Below are 25440 nucleotides of genomic sequence, written 5' to 3' on the forward strand. Positions count from 1 at the left end.
GGCAATGGGGTGAGCGCGGTTTCGGCATGACGCATCCGGCTTGTGGGCCGGCAGTTTGACACCCCTGAAGGAGAGGATTATAATTTGATCCAGCATTAAGACTAGTTAGAAATGAGCACGATTAAGGAAAAGAAAGCTATACATCCATGATCAGGCAAAAAAATATTTTCTCTTCTCAAAGGCCACCTGCAACCCATTTTAATCTGCTGTATTTATTAGTAGAGATATTCTTGACTTATGACCACAACTGAGCCCAAAATTTCTGTTGCTAAACAAGACAGTTATTAAGTGATTCCCACCCCCATTTTATGCCCTTTCTTGCCACAGTTGTTAAGTAAATAACTGCAGTTATTAAGTTAGTAATATGGTTGTTAAGTGAATCTGGCTTCCTCATTGACTTTGCTTGTCAGAAGGTCCCAAAAGGTGATCACATGACCCCAGGACACCATAACCCGTCATAAATGTATGGCAGTTGTCAAGTGTCTGAATTTTGATCACATGACCATAGGGATGCAGCAACAGTTGTTAAGTGTGAAAAACAGAAGTTACTTTTTTTCAGTGTCACTGTAACTTTGAACAGTCACTAAACAAACAATTGTAAGTTGAAGACTACATGCAATGCCTGTAAAAGGCGTATACAAATTAAAATGTTCCAGGTCTTTGTTCTTCTTCAGTGTTCTACCTTAGATGAGATCCCATGACTGCTAACATTGTAGCACAGGTGTTGCTGCAATAGGTATGCTGCTTGAGTCAAAGACTCAGGGGTGACTTAATAGAATAATTTATTATAATGTCAGCCTTACTGGACCTAAAAGGGAAAAGCTGAGTTACATTCTAATGTTTTGGAAGCACAACGAATGATAATGCATCCAGCAGCCTGAACTTTCAGTTTGTCACTTTGGAGGCAATCAAAACAAATATTTGGCCTAGTACTATAATTGTTCATGTTTATTTAACTGCTGCAGATGTAAATTATAAATGCAGAAGTACTTTGCTTAACAATAGGAAATGTTACTAGGAGAGCCTCTTGCAGCCTAAGTTACTCATACATTAAGTTTCTTAGACTAGAATGGTAATTCTATTGTGGTGTGTAGGTAGCAATAATGATTAAGTTGAATATGCCTGCCTGAATATTTTGATACAATTGTCCCTTGGAAGAGAAAATTAAATGAAAATGAACGAGTCCTCACACCTACACACAGTCTTCTACATGTTAGAAGAAAAATGTAATAAAAACCCATGAACAGGCATGCAGAAGTTACCGAGTTGTTTCCCACTTTCACAAGCACTAAGAAATATCATGATAAAGTGATGAGTCAGTGATACTGGACCCAGCAACTGCTGATTGCAATCAACTGTTAATAATAAATGGTGTGTATGTATTAAAACCAAAGTCATATAAAATATATAGCAAACTTCATGCCAGGGACAAATAACTTTGAATGGTTACTGAATGAATGGTCATTAAATGAGGACTACCTGTACTGCTTTAAAAAGACTATTTTTCTTTGTTTTTTATTTGCATTTTAATAGTTATTTTGTTGCACATTTCCCAGAATTGCTATAGCATTCGGAGGTCTTGCAAATCTAACAAAATAAATAAATAAATTTGCATAGTTTTCTGCTATCTTCTTCAATACAGAATTACCTTATGCAGATGTTTTGCTCATCTCCTTTTACAGTTGCTGGAACTTTTGAATGAAAAACAATTTCTCTAACACTGCACAGCAATCTTTTCCCTTGTTATAAAATTATTATTTATACAGTACTCTATTATTAACTATAAGTGAAATTTTGAATTCAGGAGTGGCCAATATATTAAACATATTTTATAAATAATGACAGGGGAAAAACAGCTCTGGCACTGAGTAAAGAAATCAATTGTATATATATAAATTCTATTTTATAGGAAGTGATGCCCATTTTAAATAAACTCTTCTGAACTAGGTTTTCATTTATCTTTTTTGATATGTGTTCAGCTTTCTCAAAATTTGATAAGGTGGGGATTATTTACACCATAAGTTATACTAGGAAAACAGCCATTTCAATTCAACCAAACCTCTAATTTGTCTACAGATGGATAAATCAGTTTGCAGTTAAGCATAATAAGAGAATTATTTTTTCATTTAATTCTATCAGGGAAGTGGAATAATGTAGAATTTTGTTGTAACATAATGAACATACTGAAGTTGAAATTCTACACTGATTTCTTGGACTGTCTTTATAAGTGTCTGTGAAAAAGAGAGACAAAATTGGAAGATGCCTCTTTCTAGAATATTTTTCCATGCTTCCAACTGTGCGCTGTAGGTAGTCCTTGTTTAATGAATGCCTCATTTAGCAACTGTTCGCAGTTACAACAACAATAATGAAAAAGTAATTTTCTGATCATTCCTGAAGTTTATGACCTCTGCAGGTCTGTAAAGGGAAAGAAAACTCAGGTAAAATCATAAGCACAGTTGTGGTTTCACTTAGTCACTGCTTCACTTAATGGCCAAGTTACTGGTACCAACTGTAGTAGCTAAACAAGGACTATTTATACATATAACTGAAACAGGGACAAAGGAAGGAATTGTTGGAGTTGTATGTCCTTTCAAACAAATAGTTCAGACAGCTTTGTGTGCAGGTCTTGGATTCGGTCCTTGGCACTAAGAGAGTATCTTTCTTCAAGACTTTCAAAGAGTCAGTTTTGTGCAGTGGGTAAGGCAGCAATCTAGAAACCAGGAAAGTGTGACTGTTAGTTGCCCCTTAGGCATAAAGCCAATTAGGTGACCTTGGGCCAGTCATATTCTTTCAGCCCTAGGAAGCCGCAAACTTAACAAGAAAACTACAGGGAATTGTCCAGGCAGTTGACAGGAGTCAAAAACTGATTCGAAGGAACATGTACACACACAAGGCTATTAAGTGACTGACACTCAAGTTTAACAAGTGTGAAGCAATTTTATAATATTCACTCAATTCACATTTGCCTGGATTATATATAGGTAGTCCTTGACTTACAACTGCAACTGAGCCCAAAATTTCTGTTGTTAAGCAAGACAGTTAAGTGAAATTTTCTCCATTTTACGACCTTTCTTGCCACTTGTTAAGTGAATCACTGAATTTGTTAAGTTAGTAACAAAGTTGTTAAGTGAATCTGGCTTCTCCATTGACTTTACTTGTCAGAAGTTTGCAAAAGGTGATCACATGACCCCAGGACATTGCAACCGTCATAAGTATCAGTTAGTTGCCCAGTGTCTGAATATTGATCACGTGATCATAAGAACCTAGCAACAGTCATATGCCACTTTTTTCACTGCTGTAGTAACTTTGAACGGTGACTAAATGTAAATTTGTAAGTCAAGGACCACCTGCATGTGCATTAATGTTTACGTGCATCTCTGGTTCATCCGTTTTTCTTCACAACTTCCTCCTTGAGAATTGTTGTAAGGATGCATTTGTAAGCTACTTCTTTTTTTCAACTAATAATAATCCATTACCTTTCTTCATGTATAATGAGATAAATGTTACGCTAATTGGTTTTTTATTGGTGAGGGCCCTGGATGACGTAGAGCAGGAGTAGGCAACCTCGGCTCTTTTATGACTTGTGGACTTCAACTGAAGTTGAGTCATAAAAGAGCCGAGGTTGCCTACCCCTGACATAGAGTAACTAGCCCTTTCACTTAGGCTTCACACTTCAGCATAAAACTGATAAAATATCAATTGCACTTATTGATAATTTGGACAGAACTGGGACAAGAGTGGAGTAACAGTCCTGATTGTCCTTTCTCTCTCAGTGGCTTTCAACTTCATTGATCATTATTACCTTCAGGACTGGCTTCAGAGTGGGAAGCATGATGTTGTTTGTGGTGGTTCTCCTTTCTATGCAGGAGGGGATGATACAAGGTTCAATACTCTTATCACAGGATTTCTCTCTCTACTCTACTTTTGTTCAAACAGTCCTTAGAAATATGGCTTTCCTCCCAGGCTTGGACCCAGTGGGTAGTGGGGCTCTTATTGGATTGGGCATATTTGGTTGCATAATTTACATATACATGAAGCCACTGGTTGAGGTCATCCATTCATTGGGATCAGGTATCATCAGTATGCTGATAATGCCCAGTCTTGACCCCATTTTAAGGAATGCTGTCAGTGTCATGAGGCTAGGAGAATCTGGATAGGGAGAAGATTGGTTGTCTGTGGCCATTTGGATCTCTGAATGTCTTGCTTGGGATTGGTGAGAATCTGATGGTTTTCCTAGACCAACAGCCTCTGTTCAAAGAACAGGTGGCAATTATGACCAGGAAAGCTTTTGCAGAAATTCATTTCAAGAGCAGCTGTATCCAATCCTGGACTGGGTGGCACACAGCTCTTTTTGCCTTGGTCACCTTGTGCCTGGATTATACAATTCAACAAAAATAAATAGATAATAAACTGTTATGGTGCAAATTTTTTAACACTTATAGTTAAAATATTTGCAAGATTAAAGCATTATCATATTTCCAACCAAAGAAAAGGAATAAGCAAAATAGTTTTATAACACTGAAACAAAAATATCCTTCACCTTGAACCACACATTCACATTCCTAGATCAAGGACTGTCATTTAATTTATGCAAGACATTTCACTTGCCAAAGAATTAGTTATTCACCATTTTAAAAAATGTATTTGTCATTTGATAAGATCTGATCTATTGATCCAATGGAAACATCTAAGCAAGATAAGCTTTCTTGATAGAGTCATTGTGAAGGACAGGAAGAAAGAGCACAACATGATAAAGAAAAACATGAGTCAAAGAGAGATTCACAGTATTCTGTTTCAGAAGAAAATGAAGCTATGAAAAGAACAAGAGGCCGATTGCTGATAAATAGCTTTTTTTATATCAGTAAGTTCAGAAAGTATCCAAGCACACTTTGCTTAAGTGCAAAATAAGACCTTGTTCCTCTGCTGAACTCTTTGAATCTTGAATGACAGAGTGCCAGGTTTAAAAATATGATAATTGTTTGATTCATAAAATCACAGAATGGGCACCTCTCTCGGTTTTCCAGTGAGCACTGGGAGATGAAATGCCAGAAGAGACTCCTAGAGTGCTGTTGGAGAAAGACAAAGAACGAATCTGACTGAACAAGAGTGAAAGCCCATATTTGGGCCTACGTAGTAGCAGTAAGAACAGTGAAGACTTGTTATTTCTCCACCCTTACTGTGTCTGCCAATAGTCACCCAACAGCCCTGTTTAGGGTGCTCCATTCCCAATTGGAACTGGGCCATAAAATCACCTGCAGGTCACAATGAAAAATATTCAGTCTCTCTTGCAGACAAAATCACTCAGATTTGCTCAGAGTCGGATTGTGACTGGGCAAGTCTTAGTGAATTGCCCAGGGCACAGTCTTGTTATATTGTCTGCACTTTTCTGTTACACCTAAGGAAATAGACAAGGTCCTTCTGTTTGTTAATTCAGTCACCTGTTTGTCAGACACTGGCAGTGTGGGAGGTGACCACAGGATGGGTTGATGCAGTGGTGTATCAATTTCTTTGAGAGAGGGGGTGATATGGCCCCTCCTCAAGAGGTCATTGCTGGACCTTTTCCTATTGGATAATTATTGTATCAGCCAGTTTCCAATCTTCCCTTTTGGTGGAAAGTTGTGGAAGATTGTTGGTATAACAGTTTTATAGTGGTATCCTTCTGGACTGCCTGCTGGAATTAGAAGTGGAAGGCACTTTGCTCTAGTGGCTCAGCTCCTTCTTTAGTAGTTATTTCAGCTGGGAAAGATTGCATCCATGGCTCAAAATATGTGGGGTGGCTTAAGTCTCAATATTCTTCTTCTCATATTCAACATTTGCATGAAACCACTGGGTGAGATCATCCACTTGTTCTGTTCTATATCTCAATGTCAATCTGCACAGGTGAAGGTGCTGATGTATTGACCCAGTTGTCTAGAGGTTATTTGGGTCTGGATGGGGCAGAATAGACTTTGGCTCTATCTTAATTTGACTTAGTGGATATGTTGTTTGTCTGAATGTCAAGTATGTAGTTTTGGATGGGGATACACTTACCTATTCAAGACTGCTGGACAATTTTTAGGTCCTTCAGGATTTGCAGCTATTGCTCAAAGAGCAACTTGCAGCTATGGCAGAAAGCATCTTTGCACAGGTTCATCTTGTGTGCCAATTATACAGGTAGTCTTCAACTTACAACCACAATTGAGCCCAATATTTTTGTTGCTAGGCGAGGCATTTATTAAATGAACTTTGCCCCATTTTATGACTTTTCTTGCTACAGTTGTTAAATAAATCTCTACACTTGTTCAGCTAGTGACATAGTTAAGTGAATCTGGCTTCCCCATTGACTTTGCTTGTCAGAAGATCGCAAGGGGTGATCACATGAACCTGAAACACTGCGTCATAAATATGAGTCAGTTGCCAAGCATCTGCAATGGTCATAAGCATGAAAAATTGCCATAAGTATCTTTTTCAGTGCTGTTGTAACTTTGAACAGTTAGTAAATGAACTGTTGTAAGCTGAAGACTACTTGTACTCCTTCCTCAACCCGGAGGCCTTTCAGATAATTACTTATGTCCTGGTCACCTTAGAATTGGATATTTGCAATGGTGATGCCCTTCAAGACCACCTGGGAGCTAGAGCTGATTCAAAATACAGCAGCATGAGCTGACAGGTGTCTTTTGGTATGACCATGTGTAATTATCACCACATGAATTATGTTGGCTACCAGTTGGCTTCCAAATGCAATTCAGAATATTAAATTATAAGACATGAGTATAAGAAAGTAGGATCGGACCTAAACTATAAACAGCTGAATATACCATTATAACCACCTTGAAAGGGGTTCAGATCACAATTGACAAGCAGGGCATTTAATGGTGCTAGCAACCATTATTAAGTACAATACCCTATTACAAGGCTAAATCATAATCCTTTAATATTATGCTACCTAACCATAAGGCAGGGATATACGATTATGGAAAGGATTAAACTGTTCTATCTGCCTGCTGATTTTTCTTTTGAAATTTTCCATCCCTTACTCTATTGGTTAAGGCACCAGGCTAGAAACCAGGAGCCTTTGAGTTCTAGTCCACTTTAGGTATGAAAGCTGACTGGGTGACTTCGGGCCAGTTACTCTCTCTTAGCCCAATCTACCTCACAGAGTTGTTGTGGGGAAAACAGGAGGAGGAAAGAGCATGTATATTCACTGCCTTGAACTATTTATATAAATAATAAAGATGGGATATAAATAAATAAGTAAAATCAATCCATGCCTGCTGTTAATTATTGCCTCAATAATTTCCAAAGTCCAGCATCATATATTGCTTGGTTGTGGGTTTTTTGAGATGAAAAAAGGAAGCTAATTCAGATTCACAATTAACATTGTGATTGGCCAAATTTGTCTTTAACTTAACATTTTCCTTATATATTCCCACTATTTGTGGCATATAGATGAAAAAAACAGCTGGAATTTATTAACACAGTTTATTTTTAGAATGGGATTTTGCAACAATAATTTGGAGATCAAAATTGGAACTTTTTCTTAGTAAAAAGGTGCAATATTTTTATTTCCTTTATCTGGAGTCAAACAAAATGGTTTTTTTGTACTTCCTTAATATAGCCACATGCCCCTGGGATTCAATAGTCCTCTTAGTTTCTGACTATGAATTTTTATACATCTGCCACCTAAATTTATATAAGCATAAACAATTTAACAGAATGGTGCTCCTTAATCAACAGAAGCCAACAGCAGTGCAAAAAGAGCTGTATCACAAAATGTAAATGTAAGGTTAAAAAAAGAGGAACAACTGAAGTGCAAAGCCAGACTTATGTAATTGCTTATACATGAATGACAAGAGAGTGTCTGGTGAGCATATTTTAAGGGTTTTCAAATTCAAACTGGTGTTTAATAACATTATCAAAATTAATTAAGTTTTCATATTCACAAGCGACTTTAATCAAACAAATAATACTGTTTGTCGTAAGACAAAAGTGGGTAGCCACAGCCAACAGCCCGTCGATTGTGATTTTTAGAGGCCTCCCAAGAGACGTGGCTGGGATCAAGGAATGCACTAATCTCTTGCTTCTTTCAGTCCCCCTCAGTTAAATGTTCATGTTTGTGACTCAAGTATATAAATTCCCTTTGGCTTCCTTCAGCCATAATTGAACACTACTTAATTTAGTGTTATTCAGCATAATACTAATTTAACAGGATATGGTGCTCCTTAATCAACAGAAGCCAACAGCAGACCAATGCAAACTAAGCAGCCTATCACAAATTAAATGGATTAGAAAAGAGGAACAACTGTCCGCCAAGGTTATGTCTTATACATGGACAAGAGAGTAGCATAACAAGGTAATTGGTTTAATCTCTCGTAGAGATTCATTGGGATCAAGCACTGAAAAATGTTCAACTCAAGGGCAATAATTGAAGTGTTATTTAAATTAACTAGACAAGGATTGCATCTAAATACTGATCACAAAAGTACTTAGCCATGTGTCATGCAATTGAGACCTCTTGAGAACATTATACTAAATTTTGCATGAATTCCATAAGGATTATGACTCCTGTGTCCGAGTGTAGGTGAAGGTTTTCTGGATAGTAACAAGTAATTGGTCTCTCAGAGATTCATTGATAAGCCTGAAATTTAAAAGGGCAAATAAGATTTAAAAATGACAGCATCTAAATATTCACAAATAAGCAAAACTCTTGAGTTTAAAATTGTGAATTAAGTAACTCCAAGTGTAATACCAAAACATCAAGAGCATTTAATTTAATTCTCTTGTCCAACAACATTTATTCTGCAGTGCTTGCTAATGATTGGTGGTGGGGGACATGAAGAGCTGAGTATTAGAAATTAGACCTCTGAGATTTCATCAAAGCATTGTTTGCATGGTTTCATAAGCATAAAGGCTAAAAAATGTACTTTCTGTTTCTTGTTTTAAAGTGAAAAATAAATTGTATATTTAGACCCATTTTGACTTTATCCCCATTTCATACTTGAAGAATGGCACGTATATCATTCTGCCTGGGAGGTAAGAATTTACTCTGTTGTGTTTCATATGATTACAATCATTATGTAATACAAAAGACAGGAAAAAAGGCAGATAAAAAATCTGCTTGAAAAATGACCTGCTGTTTCTTTATAGAATTGGTTTCAACTTCTAGATCATGAGATGAAAAAACAAAACAAAACCCCCTGGAATTAACTTCAGCAGCAAAAGGGTTTTTCAGATTTCTCTCTCTGTGATCAGAAAGACAGTTCTGACCTTGGAGCAGGGTACCTAATATCAGAACCACCTCCAGGCTCAGCTGAAACTTCCAGTACAAGCTCAGCTTATTTTGGAACTCTGACAATGAGAGATGGAGAAAAAGGGCAGATAATTTGCTTAATATATGCATAGAGCTTTGTGTATCACAGGGGTGAGCAATTATGGCAAGTTTACAACCTGTGGACTTCCAACTCCTAGAATTCCTGAGCCAGCATGACTGTAATTAAAACAGTACCAAACAACAATACAAAGTAATTAGTAAATTTAGGGACCGCCTTTACCTCACATGATTAGGCCAATTTAAACAGGGTGCTGGGCATTTCATTTGGAGAAGAAGGGTGTGATTGGTGTGGGAAGCCTTCTCTATGGCTTCCCCCCATTCTGTGAAATAAGTAATCTCCTGAGGTGTGCTGGGCCCCTGTGCTTCTGGCATCTATGAAGATACTTAAAATCATATTTCTAGAAACATTTGACATCTAGCTATAAATAATGGGTGACTTTCTTTTTTTAAAATTAATTTCATGTTGATTTTAATGACGTGAATGGATTTTGATTGTTTTAATCTATTATCCTTTTATACACTATCCTGAATCCTCTGAGTGGTGTGAGGTAATTCTTCAAGTTGTTTCCCTCAGAGGGAGAAAAGTTTTAGAAGAAGAGCAAAAAATCCAGATGCTCCGTCAGAAATAAACAAGCAGAAAAAATGAAGACAAAGTAAAGACTTGGACAGAAAAGAAACAGGAAAGTGGAAATTAAAGACATTTATAGGCAATTACAGGTTGAAATAGAGAATAATTTTATTATTAAAATTCAGTTCTACAATAGTTGAAGGCATTTATCATTTATAGACACCTTTTCTTTTATTTGTAAGCTTTTCTGTTTTAAAATAAAAGGCTTACCCATGCCCCAGCCACTGAGGGGAGATACAAAAACGCAATAAATTGTCCAAATTTTTAGTGCTTTGTGTCTATTGAGTCTGGGTCAATCTGGTTATTGGTGGGATAAAAAGAAAGAAGAAAGAAAGAAACATCCTATGACTCTATTCCTGTCTATTAAGAACTGCCTTAATTAAGGGAGCCTTTTCTGTCATGCCACCCAGCTCTGCTCCCTTTCCTTTCATAGAGGATGATACTATGAGACCATGACAAAATAGCACTGAGACAAAAATTGAAGATGGGAGACAACCTATGCATTACCATTTGAGACAGGGCTGTGGCTGTCAAGAAGGCCACGAAATCCTGGACTGACTGTGCTGTGTGGAAGAGCATTCCCCAAAAGCTCTTTGTGGTTTTGACTCTTTAGGAAGGCTTTAAAATGGCTCTTCCAGCAGGCACTGAGCCAAGGTGACTGGTGAACTTGCTTGATTATTATCAGATTTAAGCCTTAGTCTTTCTCTGTTACATTGTTTTATTATTTCGATTTTTTGTTGAATATGATATGTTTTTAACTTTCTTTGTATCCTGTCTTGCCTTACTTGACAAGTAGATGTCATGCAAACAGCCCGGGAAAAAGAAATGCGAACATTTCAAAGACGCCCTACCTTAATGCATTAATCAATAAAGATTTGCTGGACAATTCCAGTTTTGGTTGCAGATATTAGCTATTCATATATCAGCACAGTTTATCAATTTCAGAATTTCTTAATTACATTAACTAAATGCAGTCACTATTTAATTCAAAGTTAACTTCAGTATTCTTTCAAAATAAGAAATACTGTATTTTTCAGGAACTATAAAATTTAGAGGATGTTTAAAAAATATCATAATATATGTTTATTATATTCAAAACTCTAATGCTATGAGAAAATATTCTACAGGATAATCCAATCTTATTTCTAGCTGAGAAATTGAGAATTTTAAACATTTATCTCCCCTTTTGAAAAGTATATTGTGTCATAGAAACCCCAGCATTTATGCTTCCCAGCAAATAGTACAGAAAGAAAAAGTATAACTGAAAGGCATCCAATGAAGTATCTACTGTTATCTCTTCCTTATCTATACACTTTTATGTCTTTTTTATGTCTTCTTTTGTGTAGGTGACACAAAAGATGACAAGCATATTTTATAATCTGTATCTTACATCATTTCCATCTTACAATATTCTTCTTGAAATCTAATGACAAAAATTATAGAAATAAAAAGTACTGTTTGATCACATGACATAGTTCTTTTTAACAGAGTTTGATAATAGGAGTTTTAATTTTTATTTTTTTTCCTAATTATTCAGTTGCATAATTTCATATTTAGCAAGCCTACAGCAATTGCTCATTTGAATTTTTTAAAAATCTTGGATAATTATTTGTTGATCTGTTGATTTTCAATTTCTCAAAATGATCTAGAATTTTGACTCCTGTCATTTAGTTCCTTAGATTCCCTTAATGAAAATATATTCTGCATATTTGCCATAACTCCTCTGGAATGAACACAGATGAAAGAATTTATTAAACTTCTTTACAATCTTTATTCTAATTTAAAATTCTTTTAATCCTCTTATGTTTCAAAGAAATTATCTTCAGAGTTTCTTGCCTCTGACCTATTATTTAAACATTTTTAGTCTTAAATTACAAGTAATATATTTTTAAGTCAACTTTTTTTTAATTGTAATATAAAATCTGTTTCTTATTTCAGCTATCTTTCCAACAAAAGATAAGCACCTTTTTCTGTTCCTTGATAGTGTTGATTAATTATTCTTATGTCCTCTTGAGTTTAAGATTGATAGAGTTGAAAGGGGTCATTTAGGCCATCAACCAGTGCAGGAATCCAAATTAAAATCTCTGCCATCCAGTCTGAAAACATTCAGTAACTGTCTGCAATGATTGATTCAACTGTACTGTTGTGGTTAAACGGTTTAAAACCATTTTCTTAATGTTAAGCAAAATTGGTCTCCTTGTAATTTAAGATTATTATACTGTGTCTTGCATTTTAGGATAATATTGGACTTGCTGTTATTTATTCTGGACTTGATATAAATGCTAGTTAAGCTTTTCTGCTGAAAAACACTTAACCCTCCTGGCTTCCCCTTTAAAATTATTTGCATTAATCTTTTCATCTTAATTTCTTTTTAAATAAATTCCTTTTTGAAATAAAATATGGTTATGTTAGTTTCCTTTGATACTTTTTCACTTACCGATAATAAATCAGTGACACTGTAATCTGTAATTTCAATCAATTCAACAAACATTACATATTGTTCTAGATCAAGGATGGGTAATTATGGCAACTTTACCGACCTGTGCACTTCAACTCCCAGAATTCCTGAGCCAGTTCCACTTCATCAGTCTTAACTACATTTCCTCTATTACTATCATGAGGTCACACTTCTCCAGTCTGAATGATTACTATATCCTTTCTTTAGATCTGTCAGGTGGATTAGCAAGTCAATGTTTCGTTCACTCTTAGCATATAGCTTGATATAGAGGAGATGGTTGATGGTAGTTCCACTTTTGAACTTGAATCTGTATCCAATCCTTGTAATTATCTGGCTAATGAGGCTCAAGCCTTTGCAGAACAGCAGCAGGGTCAGTGCATCAACTTAGTGTATGCTGCACTTGATGGGCACTTGTGCGAGCTAGCTTGAGTTGACTTTCAGTGTTGTCTTTCACAGTCCCACTGAGTTCTTAAGAAGGAATCTTAGCTGACTTTGTATGGTGCCAGGCATTCACAGATCCACATGTGTGACGTTGTCATAGACCTAATATTGGCCATGCTCAGATTAGTCTGTCTAGGACTTGATTCTTGGGTAACTGCTCTATCTAGGAGCAAACGATGTTTTGACCCTTTGGTGTTGTTTCCAATGCCTTTCTGAGCTGTGCTCATGTACTCGTCCAAATAGTCCTGTCGCTTGGCAGCTATGATAGGGCTTTCCATATTATGGCTAGGCAGGTTATCATCCGATAGATAGATGGTGCTGTTCCTTTGTGGGGATCTTTCATGATCACACTGTCCTTTGTGTTAGCTAATCAAGGTGGGAGCCTGTTGCTAGCAAATGGTCCATCTGTGCTACTAGGTGTTCATGCAATGCTATAAGTTCTTCAGCAAGTAGGCATGAATCATATCTGGGCCAGGTGCTTTCCAGCTTTTCATGTTCTTGACCCACTGTTGGATGCTTGCTACCATGGTGGTGATTGGTTCTTGTTGCTGTGGTCTGCTCTCAGGTGCTCCAGCCACTTTGCAGTGGTACTATGTGTCATCTTTTTCTCTAATATGTTCTTTTAGTACTGTTCACATTTTGCTGTTGGTGACTCTGCTATTACTGTGTTGCTGCACTGCAGTTGGTAATACACTTTGTGTGGTTCTTCAGTGGTAGTAAGGTATGTCTTGAGGGCTCTATTGGCATCTTCTAGCATACCATCTGATGGTACTTCTTCACTGAGCCTTGGTAATCAGCCTCAAGGGTTGATTGTAGCTAGTTTATCCATGATATTATGCCTCATAACAGTTGCTGTGTAATAAGAGAATGGCAGTGACATTCAAGCTTTAGGTGTTGACTGCACATCCAGTTGTTCTTTCAGATCTTCTTGAGTCTGGGATGTAATTGTTTATCTCAGGTTGTGAGAGCAGCTTCCTTCTCACTATGTTGAAGCATTGTTAAAGCATTGGGTAAATAGCTCTCATGTAGGCCTTCTGTCCATTTATAGTTCCCTCAAATATTTAATATATTCCTCTCATTGTTGTATAGAGTTTAATTCCAGGTTCTCTTGACTTGACCCTTTCAGTAGCCCACTTATTATCAGTTTATCCTGGTTCCCCAAAATCTGGCATACATTTTGTTAATCTAGGTCACAGGTGTAAAACTCGCCACATCACATGACGTGTCACGACGTATTGCGACTCTTTTTGCATTGCTGGCAATGGGGTGGGTGCGGCTTCAATATGATGAAACCGGCCCGCAGGCCTGCAGTTTGACACCCCTGATCTAGGTGATGTCTGAATTAACATGACTCTTTTAGTTCATGTCACTCTCATATTTGAGTTAGGCAGGTGAAGTGTTTGGGGGGGGGGTGTCTTTGCCCAAGTATCTCTACTGGTAAGGTAGATACCAACATGATTGAAACCCAGTTTCCCATGTCATATGGTGGTGTTCCAACCACTAAACTATCCACTTCTTATGCTACAATCTCAATCTCTCTCTCTCTCTCTCTCTCTCTCTCTCTCTCTCTCTCTCTCTCCCCCTCTCTCTCTCTCTCTCTTTGTAGTCTATCTACCTGTGGACAAGCTCCTTCATATAAGCAAATTCTCCACACATCTTCTACTGATTAAAGGAATCAAAATAAATAACATTTAACTGTGAACAATTATTTAAACAATTAGAAGAAATGTTATTCTACTTAACAGAAATCTTGTTGATCAAATCTGATTTCTATTTTTGTCACCAAAATTTCTACCTCTCCATCTGCTTTCTCACTTGCAGGGAAAAGCAAAGGAATCCATATGTTTGCCCATTGCAGATGGGAAAGCAGCTGTGTTAGGAGTAGATTTTGGTAATAAAAATAGCGTGGGCAGAAAGGATTAGGAACTTCATCTGTCAGTGCTGGCATTCAATTAAAATCAAAATCCTTCTATTTGCATTCTACTTTTAAAAAAGAAATTGAGAGATTATTACACCTATGTATCCATTCTACACTAACTTTTATTTTAAAATGCAAATTAAATATTTGATGAATATTTTTTCACTTGCCTGGAAAATATCATACTGATTTATACATATCATGTAGTTTTAAAAGACTTTTTTCAAGTTACTTTCAGTTGTTTTTACAGGAGCGTTTTGGTTTCACATAGACCTAGTAAAGACCCTTTAATGAAAAAAACAAATAATGGCAAACAGGTCTATGAAAGAAAGCTCTTAACCAGATTTTCCCATCTTTCACAGCTGCAGGGGAGTATTGGAGTCATTCCAGGGCACAGAATAAATTTTTCCAGCAAACTATCCAGGTCCATTAGCCTTGGACAGTAGTGTCTTTCAGAATGCAACTATTTCTTAGTAAACAACTGATAAGGACCTAAGGAGACAGCATTTGAAAATGACTACTTTAAAGTAAAAAACCTTAAAGTTATTTTTAATACATTTTTTTTCAAATACATGGAAAAGATATTCCACCATTTTTACTGGATTTACATCTGATCCGCAGTGGGAACCTACAAATATATTAAGATGTATCTTACGGTCACGATGCTTTGGTTCACTTTTCAATGTTTCTGAATTAGGAATTCACACAAACATCTTTGTGTGTGATGTTTGTCTCTTTGGGTACACATGCTTTCTCTCGCTCTTAGCACTTCTTAAACTGGATTCCTTCAGGTTTTGGATCTCAATTTCAACTATTTTCAGTCAACATGTTTCCAACAACATTTCCTTGAAACATTAGTAATCTCATAAAGCTTCCACATAACTTCAGTTATCTCAGGAACTGAGAAATATGAAACAATTCATTAATTCTTTTATATTTTAAGAGTGATATTTGAATGAGTGCACATATGTATTTTTGTTCAGGGAATCACTGGTGGATATTTTGCAGACTGACAACATTTTAATAAGGATATTCCTCTGCTACCCAAGAACAATGACTTGTATTATATTTTAATCAATATGTATATTTAGAATTGCAGATCACATTTATTTATTTCATGTAAGAATATTTAGGACTGAAGATGACATCTATAATAGCATAAAGCAGACATGTCAAACTCGCAGTGTCATGTGACATTGCGTGACGTATTGGAACTTTTCCCTCATTGCTGGCAATGGGGTAGGTGTGGTTTCCTCATGATGCGTCCGGCCCGCGGACCGGCAGTTTGACACCCCTGGCATAAAGCATATAAAGCAAATAGATTTTTCAACTGTCCCAGGATATTGAAGCAGAAAAATGGGCTATAAATATTTCATAAAGACAGAAAAGTAAATAAAAAAAATTAACACGCATCAGTCAAACACTAATGAAGCTTAACTTGTTGCAACATGACATTGCATCAATTGAAAAGTAATTTAGTAGGAATATATGACATGGGATGAGAAATGTGTATCAGTTTTCTCTGTGTCACCAAGGGGATGCAATTTCTTTTATGAGGTGTGCATTACCTGTTTCTTCCAGTCACTTCCATTTGTCATTAGATATGCCAGAAGGACCTCAAAGCAACTGGAAATGAAGCAGCATGGCTTCTTCAGTCCTTAGAAGCCGAAGATCATGTTGCATTATGAAAGTAAAGCACTTCTTCAAAGTTTTAAACAGCCCTGGCAATTATGCATTGATCCAGCAGAATATATATTCAATTTGACCTTTCCCCTCTTTAGGGGATGCAGTTTGTAAGAGTGATACCTGCAAAAATTCATTCTTTCATTTGGCAGACTGATTTTAAGTCAGACAGACCTGAAAACAAAACACTCTCACACAAGACCTGCTTTCTTTGCTATGGGAGATCCAGTAGAAACAGATGGCAGAGGCTGGCATATTTCTGTCTGACTTAGAAATCTCTTTTGAATTGATGTCCTGTGTCAGACAAGATAAGTCTTTCCCCACTAAATTGCACTGCGGTCTTTCAGCTATGATTCCTGCTAAACTGCAATGACCAGATGCATTTGGGACTCTCTTGTGTCCAATTATAAATTATTTAGTAGGCTGTCACTAGATAACTTCAAGTATTATTTTGGGGAAAAACAGTAGATGCTGCCAGATCTAAGCTGCTGTTCAAATACATTTTATTGATAAGATTAGTCAGTACAATGGATTATGATTTTAATTAATCTTCTCCACATCCTTTTTTTTTTTCTCCTTTACATTTTGCAACTTTGCTCTTCCTCCAAGTTTCATGTTCTCAAGGGCTAGAAAGTCTGGGAGGATACAGAGCAATGAAAGGAAACAAACAACAAATAGATTTGCAGAAAATACAGCATCAGTCTCACATTGATCTGCAATATAACAGGCAAATGTCCCATGCATATCTGCAGAATAATTTTGACAATATGGTTTAGATTATGAAAAACTTATAATTGAGCACATGGGGCATTAAAATGTACCAAGAGAATAAGGATAAGGATAAAGATTATGGCTAAATAACTGCGTTATTTAGTTTCATTTTTGAACACTGCAATCATCTCTTCAAAGATTTTGCTGCATCTGCTCCATATTTATTAATACCTCAAGTCTGAATATTTGTATCTTTCAACAAATAGACATTTAAGATATTAAAAAAGAACACTTGATATTGCTTATTCTAAGCAGAAAAACCATAATATGCGGATGTGTGAATATAGTGCATGTGGATTAAAACTATGGTCCTTGTAGTGTTAAACTGAACCTAGTAGGGACTTTTCACACAGGCTGTACCTAAGAAAAATGATTATGCTCCTGCTATTTCTGAAATATTTAAATATGAAAATGACTTGAGTTTGCAAAGAAAGATTTATATGAATGAAGCGTTCTGCTAATAGACTTACCCTCCTTCTTCTGAGTATTTGTGACCAAATGCAAGGATGTCAGATGCTCGGCCACTCCCATCACATACTACTACTGGAACTGGGGGTGTATCCCGCAGATATTCCAGGACGATGGAGATGACATTGGGTCCACCTTCTACAATAAGGGCCACTACGGGTACCCCTTGACCAATCCCTGTTGTGAAATAAACAAAAGCAAAACAAAAAAAAGCAGGCAAATCAAATCAAAATACACCAATAGAAACTGAAAGTACTGCCAATGCTATTTTGCTTAAACAACATTAATAAACTATGTGTAATTCATATCTTTGTCTTAAAGTTCATCTTGTGAGCATCCAAGTTATAAAATAATAAACTGACAAGAGTCTGCTTTTGAAATAAAGTTCACCACGAAACAAGGAGGGAGAATGAAAAAGCACCCCCTCCTCCCCACTTTGTAATGCTTGGCCAGAGCTTTCTAACTTACAAGTAAGTCATATCTGAAAGAGATACAGGACATCTGTATAATATCATCATAAAACAAGAAAGTTCTGCTGCATTTCAGAAAGTACATATAGTTCTTATAGGAATGTAATCCATGAATGCAAAAATTTTCTATTTACTTTGGATAGGATCAATAATTCTGAATAAATAATAAACTTGCATGTTTTATACATCTTCTTTAGAAGGGAATTTAATACAGGAATTCTATTTCAGCTCTTAATTAAGTCTACTTTTTCACAATTGTAACCTATAATAATGATCCCGGTTAGCTGATGCAATAAAATAATACATTAGAATTTATCTAGATTGTTATTGTGGAAGCATTCCAATAAACTGACATAACTTTGCTTTTGAAATGTAGTCACCATGAAATGAGGAGGAAGAGAGAAACTCCATAGCATATAAACTTCAATCTAACCCCACTGAGGAGCACCTAAATTGATTATTCTAGTTGACAGAAATAGCCATGAATGTTACATTTCAGAAGGACTCAGGTCCTGCTTATGACACCTATCATAGTTTGTCCATCTCAAGTGGTAAGGCCTTTCAAGAATCAGCACTGTTAATAGTATAACACTTCAAATATATTTAAAGGTATAAATCGGGTTCTATCGAGCAATGAACTTTTAATTGTTTTAAAGATCAAAAAACCCTCCACATTTCATATTTCAAAATTCTTTTTCATACAATTTTCTCAGAGTTTCTAATTAGCTTTTCTTTGTTAGCTTTTAGGTAACTTTAGTGGTGAAGTCTCTAGGGTATTTTGGACAGGAGATTTAGGCAATAATTTCTAATAATCTCAAAGAATGACTCTCTTCCCACACAGCTAGCAACTTGGATTTATCTATCTGTATCCAGCGCCAGCTCAAGGATAGCTGGCACCCTGAATGACAATGACTAATGGCACTACTTCCAGCTAATGTGAAGATTTGCATTTTTAGAAGCACTTAGAAGGAGCGGCTGTGTGGCTGCTTTAGTGTCCTGGGCTAATGCTTAATTGGCCTGAACCTAAAGCTTGCCCTGCATGTATTTATTTATTTGCACCTAAATGAAAATGAAAAAAAAAGCAGCTTGTTTGCTCCTGATTTGTCCTGGCTGACTATCTCTCACAGAGATAGTCATTAATTTTGAATTTGGGATTATTCTCCTTGGTCAGAGATGAGAGAAAATGAGAAGTGAAAGCAGAAACCTATCAGTCAGAAATATATATCACTGGCCAATTCACAATAAAAGATGACAAACCCTCTTTTTCATATATAAGGCATTTGTAATGCCTTGATTAAAACTTTGGCAATCTAGAGATAATTTCCATTTAGGATTTTCTCTGTAAGATTTAAAATTGTAATTCATAAATACACAATAAGTAAAACTTATACATGAAAGATTTTATTTCCATGGTTTCTACAATCTTCTCCAGTTGGGTTAAGCATACCTTTCCAGAATCAATAGAAGTTAAGCAGCAAACAATTTTAAATAATAGTAACAACAACTTTCCCTTAATTTCCAGAAATCAGACCAAACTTTGTGCTGTGAAAATTTTATGAAGCTAGAGAGACCAAGATTAGCTGACCATTACTTTTGCGGCTATTGAAAAATATAAAGGAATAAATTGTCACTATGAAGCAAATGTTATATAATAACATTTATTGTTCCTTTTTATTTATATATGCTTGTAGCATGTATTACAGTGGTGGTGAACCTAGGCACTCAGAGCCCTTTCTGTGGCAACGCGCTGTGGCCTCAGCCTTGCTTCCCCCCGCAGCTCCCTCCTCACTAGCAGCCCCCCCAGAGAAGAGTCGCCCCTGCGCGCAGCCCATGTGAAGCAGTGCAGCCAAGGAATGGCAGCTGGGCAGTGGGGCCAAGACTCCGTCCTTGTGCCCCATCACACGCAGTTGATGCTGTGGGGCGCGGGCAGAGGGCGTGGATGCTATGGTGCTGCTGGGCCACCTAGGTGATCTACAGCAGGCTGTGGTGGTTGTGGTTGGCTCTGAGGATGGGGCAGCGGGCGGAGTGGGGGCAGGGCCGGTTTTGGGGCACTCGGTCTCTAAAAGGTTCACCATCACTGATATATTACATGTAATGTCCAGTAGGGGAAAAATGACACTTCAGCATTAGTGAATAATTTTCTCCAACAAAATATTCGGATTGTTACAATTTTCTAGTGCCATAAAAATGCTGTTTTGATGTTTGATTCCATTTATTTGCCTGCCTGTTAATCTCTAGAGAGATTGCTTTCACGTGCATTATATTAAGGACTCACAATGACTTCAGAATGGCTCCAGAGAAGCTGCAGTTCAAGAATGCTGTGTGGAATGAACTGAAAGCATTTTTTTTTATGCTAGATTTTTAATGATTGCTTGTTTGCTTATTGGACCTTGAATTGCACTCAAAAGATTTGGGACTAGTTTCAATTTGGCAATATTGAACCTTAAATACAAAAGGTTAATGGATCTTCACTTTTTATTGCTCTCAGTGGCATATACCTGTAAGCCTGTTTATGGCATCCCAGAACGGTGTCAAAATATATTACTGTGGTTACCCAATAGGAGGACAAAGGTTTATCCAAAAGGAAGATGAAGTTTTCCCACCACTTACCTTTGAAAGATAAAAGTAATCTTATATCCACTGAATAGAATTCCACCAAGAGTGAGATCTCTAAAGCATATATGAGTGTGCAGATGAAGCCCTCCTCTTATGAAGTCCATTACAACTTCTTTCCCTTCCTGCCCTATTGCAGACCATCTACCCAATAAGGTAACAAGCGGGATTAATGCTCCTGTCAGCCTTCCACTTGAGTAGAAGTATACTATGGCATAGTGACTGAGCAGGATTAAAAACTTAAGCATGCTTACTTGGCAGGAAGAGATGTTGAACTCAGTAGGACTTACTAGAGTCACTGAGTGTGTAGATTTATGCTGATCCCAACATAAAAATCTGCTAAACCTTCTGTAGGCTCTTTCATTTCCTGTCTAGTCTCATCAAAATCATATCATGTCTATTTCTTTTTCTTTCTGTCCTTTGTTGTCTATTTCTCCTTCATTGTTTTTTGCTTAGGAGTGGAAGAAGAGGTGACTCTGCTTTTGTCTATAATATGTGAAAAACAAAATCGTTTCTGTGCAGATAGGAGGAAAATTACCTTATTTTATAGGCAGCTTATTTTAATCAGTAGATAATTCAGTTTGCTGGGTTTTTTTTCCTGGTGTTTCCTTTTTTTGAGAATGGTCTCTGGCCAATACACACACACACACACACACACACACACACACACACACAAATACTATGTGCAAATACATAAACAAATGTTACATTTATTGTTGGGAAAATCTAGAGGTTTTGTTTAATCTTGAATTGATAGGAAGTTAGATATTCTATACGATTTCCATGTGGGCCTATACTTTTTCCTCTTTATAATCCTTTTTTTCTCTTTATAATCCTTTTTTTTCTCTTTATAATCCTTTTTTTTCTCTTTATAATCTTTTTTGACCATTTTAAATTTAGAATTGACTTTCTTTTGAGCAAATATTGTAGCAGCAAACTGACACTTCATCACGAATACGGAAAACCCTAACGGTTCCAAAATTTCCTTGCTTAACTTCTAAAATACACTTAGAATATGCACTAGCTCAGATTTAAAACTGCAGAACAGCCTGATATGCAAACAAATAACAAGAAGAAAGGAAGATAGAAAGAAAGGAGGAAAAGAAGAAAGGAAAAAAGGAAGGAAAAAAGTCGATGCATTGAGTTTAATGAGGCATTACTGTTTCAAGTCATTGTCATATATACAATAAAATACTTAAAATATGTTAGGTTGGATCCAGAGTTTCTATTATCTCTTTCAGTTCTATTCATAATGTGTCAGGCAACCAAAAATGTGATAAGATATCTTTTGGGCATTTTCCCTACTTTTGAATCATAGAAGGTTTTGTGGAACACGTGAATGTGAACTTCAGGGGAAAGGAGCAAATGGAAATGCATTCCTGCATTCAGTAAAAGAAAAGGTCCCAGGAGGTTTCTACTGGATCCATCCCACCATGTGAATGACAATACATCCAGCCAATTCTAAAAGAAAAATTCACAATGTAACCTGGATGTTTACAAATCTCTTATTTAACCTGCCTCTCTGTTACCACTTTTGTTCTTTGGATTCAGATTCAGCACGGCCATCCATGTTCTATTCTAACTATGCCAAACACCAAGGAAGCATCGAGGGCACAGAAACATATTAAATTTTGAACAGAAAATGAAAAAAAAAAAGATTGGGACATAAGCAAATGAGCATTCCAATGCGTTTGATGATAGTGCAATGATCAAAGAAGATGCCGGCGATGACAACTGAACGTCCCTTTGCCTTCCCAGCCCCCTTCATATATCCTCAGGCATAGGATGACAAAGGGAAGTCCACAGGTCACATGAATAGGTACTGCAGACACTTTACAGTATTAGAATTTGCCACTTGTTTTAATTTTCCCTATATTCGTCTCCAGTTCATTTTCTATTCTTGTTGAAGATGAATAAACTTAGTTTTGTAAATTTACTTCAGATGGACTGCAATATGCTGCACATATATTAACATAAACATTTAAGATTTGTACAAGTCAATCAGTCTGAATATTACCTAATTTGGATAAATAATGCAAAATGTTTGGTTCTTATGTAAAAAAAAAAAGGCACCTCATGAAAGTATTTTTTACAGTATTGTATATGATTCAGTAAAATATATACTTGTTTGGGCTGTCTCTGTGACTTCAGTGCAGATTCCAAAAATCAAACAAACCTTCAGGCTTTTCGAAATATGGATCTATTTAGAAGAATGCAAAACAATTTCCACTGGAAATATGCATTTATAGATATTGCTAATTAGGGCCAGGCTTTGGACTCATTTTTTTTTTAAATAGGACTTTTATGTACAGTAGGGGGTCCTTATACAGGCCCTGTGTTCAATTTCTTAAAGCAGCTTTTTTTCCAGGACAATATGGCTGCCCTTTATGGCCATTGTGTGACCCTAGTTAAAATACACGTGGTTTATGGTGATGCAACGAGGTTCTGTGCCAGCTCCCCTTAAACCCTTTAAGGATATTTTTGCTTTTGAATCTGAAGTGCTACCTGACTCTGTTACCTATTACAAGATCATAAAAATGCAGTTTATTATTTTAAGACATGAAGTGCAATAATGTTGGACATACAGATAATAACTGCAAGGAAAATGGAATTTTAAAGAAAAAAAATATTATGTTAGGGGTTCGGTTAGCTTAAAACAGTGGTTCTCAACCTTTTTATATGGCGACTCCCAGTCACACGGACGCGCCGTGCATGCGTGGCGCCGCCCCCATGTGTGCCGTGCATGCGCCGCCCCCTGAGGGGGAAAAATGGCGGATCGCGTTGTTTGGCGACCCCCGTAAAATGGTCATTCGACCCCAAATTGGGTCGCGACCCATAGGTTGAGAACCGCTGGCTTAAAAGATTTGTACTGGAGCAACCTGAACAGTGTATAATTCTTTAACTTTATAAAGGGTATAGATATTAGTGTACATTATTTATCAATGTAACTTTTGTTATTGCTAATTTTGAAAGACAGATTAACAGATATGTAAGATGCTGAAGTCCTTTTCTGTTGTCTTCTGTTCATCGTTTTACCAGACTTTGCCCTAATCCTTGCAAACATAATTTCAGCAGCTTTAAGTACTAGGAACTTAAGATGAAAACTGGCATTTTCAAAACTTTGAACATTGTGCCCAGTACCAAATTCTGTGTAGTAGAATGGATTGTGGAAATATGAAAATCACCTAGCCTTTATTAAATCAACATATTTCAATAGTCTAGGATAATTTGTCAATCATGAAATGGTATCATGCATGCTTATTATAATTAACAGGACCTTTAAAGGTATTTTATAGGAAAAACAATTGCAACCTTTTCTATGAAAACATTCATTTTATAGGTTTTTGAGAAATTGTTGGATTGCTTGTTCTCAGTATCTTCTAAATTAGATTGGCACCCACCAAGAACAGATTTTTCTTGGGCAGAATGTCAAACTAACCCTTTCAAAATGGAATAGTACAAAACCAAATTAACATAATTATAGGTTTAACATTACAATACTCAAACACAACTACTACAGCAGTTCAATTGTTACAAATGCCTTCTCAAGGTTACCCTGTTCTCTTTTTTTCCTTTATAGTACAAACATATGAAGGCCACACATTTTAAAAGTATAATTATTTCTCTATTTTCTCAGTAGGCTTACTGTGTTCTAGCAGCTCGAAGGAGAAACATATTAGCTACTTTCTCCTGAGAACAAAGAACAGTGGTCATAAAATAAAACTGCAGGGTTTATGTAGAGGTTGGCTTTTTATTTGTGATTATTAGTGTTCAATACTAGAATACTAGAATTAATACACACAGTATGAATATTCCTAGAAGTTCAAGATTCATATACATATCTCCTCATTTTTTTGTTTCATGTAATTCTGATTTTTTGGTAGAAAAGAAATCAAAATATAAATAATATATAACAGTTGAATCTATTATAAATTATTACATAACGAATAGCTCATTTGTAAGAGCAATTGTGCAATGAAAACAGTTGCTAGAGGGTGGAATATCTCAGCTATTACACAGTGAATCAAATAATGATACTGCATCAATATTGGTACTGAGTTATAACCTTGCTATTAGAGAATTTTCTGTAAATGGTATATAGGTCTTAGAAATTATTGAATAGATGCTGACACTGAATTGCCAAATTGGTTCTACATGAACAGAGCAGATTTTTAAAACAACATCTTGATCATTATAAAGAATTTTTTTTTAGGCAGAACGAGAGGCTTTTACATAATGAGGATTTAAATAATTGGTTATGTTTCTTTAGAAAGGAAAATGTAGCATGACCACAGGCTAATGTAAAATTTGTACATATTTTATGTGGCCTATTTTCTGTAATTATATTTGCAGGTTTGAGAGAATCAATTACCTTTCTTCTCGGATAATAGCAAATAATAACTTCATTATCTAATAAAATATATAAATATTAGTGAATAAAGTTATTATTAACATGTAAATGAAGTTAATAAATAATAGTATTTATTAATTATATTATCATTTATGTGTAAAATGTTGGGACTCCATGGTAGTCTGCAAAGTGCAACAATACATGTGAGTGTACAATATCATTTTAATAGACCCAAGTATATTTACAAAAAAATCTTCAGTAGAATAGGATATACTATACCTGTGATAGATACTACAACTGTACAATGTAGTAGAAATTAATCAAAACCA

At 36.1% G+C, this 25440-nt stretch overlaps 1 protein-coding gene across 1 annotated transcript in view; it reads right to left on the bottom strand.

Moving 5' to 3' along the window:
• The window catches only part of LOC120312229 (transient receptor potential cation channel subfamily M member 3-like), a 343098-nt gene that overhangs the window by 67000 nt on the left and 250658 nt on the right, over nt 1-25440 (bottom strand). The window contains exons 7-10 of the mRNA XM_039352635.1: nt 17680-17854; nt 8543-8617; nt 3803-3858; nt 804-808 (exon numbers count right to left, since the gene is read on the bottom strand). Of these exons, the coding sequence (XP_039208569.1) occupies nt 804-808; nt 3803-3858; nt 8543-8617; nt 17680-17854 (311 nt within the window). The remainder of the gene's footprint in view (nt 1-803; nt 809-3802; nt 3859-8542; nt 8618-17679; nt 17855-25440) is intronic.

Source organism: Crotalus tigris, unplaced genomic scaffold (genome assembly GCF_016545835.1).
Source record: "Crotalus tigris isolate CLP2741 ecotype Arizona unplaced genomic scaffold, ASM1654583v1 scf7180000018464.579312, whole genome shotgun sequence".
NCBI classification, from domain to species: Eukaryota; Metazoa; Chordata; class Lepidosauria; order Squamata; family Viperidae; genus Crotalus; species Crotalus tigris.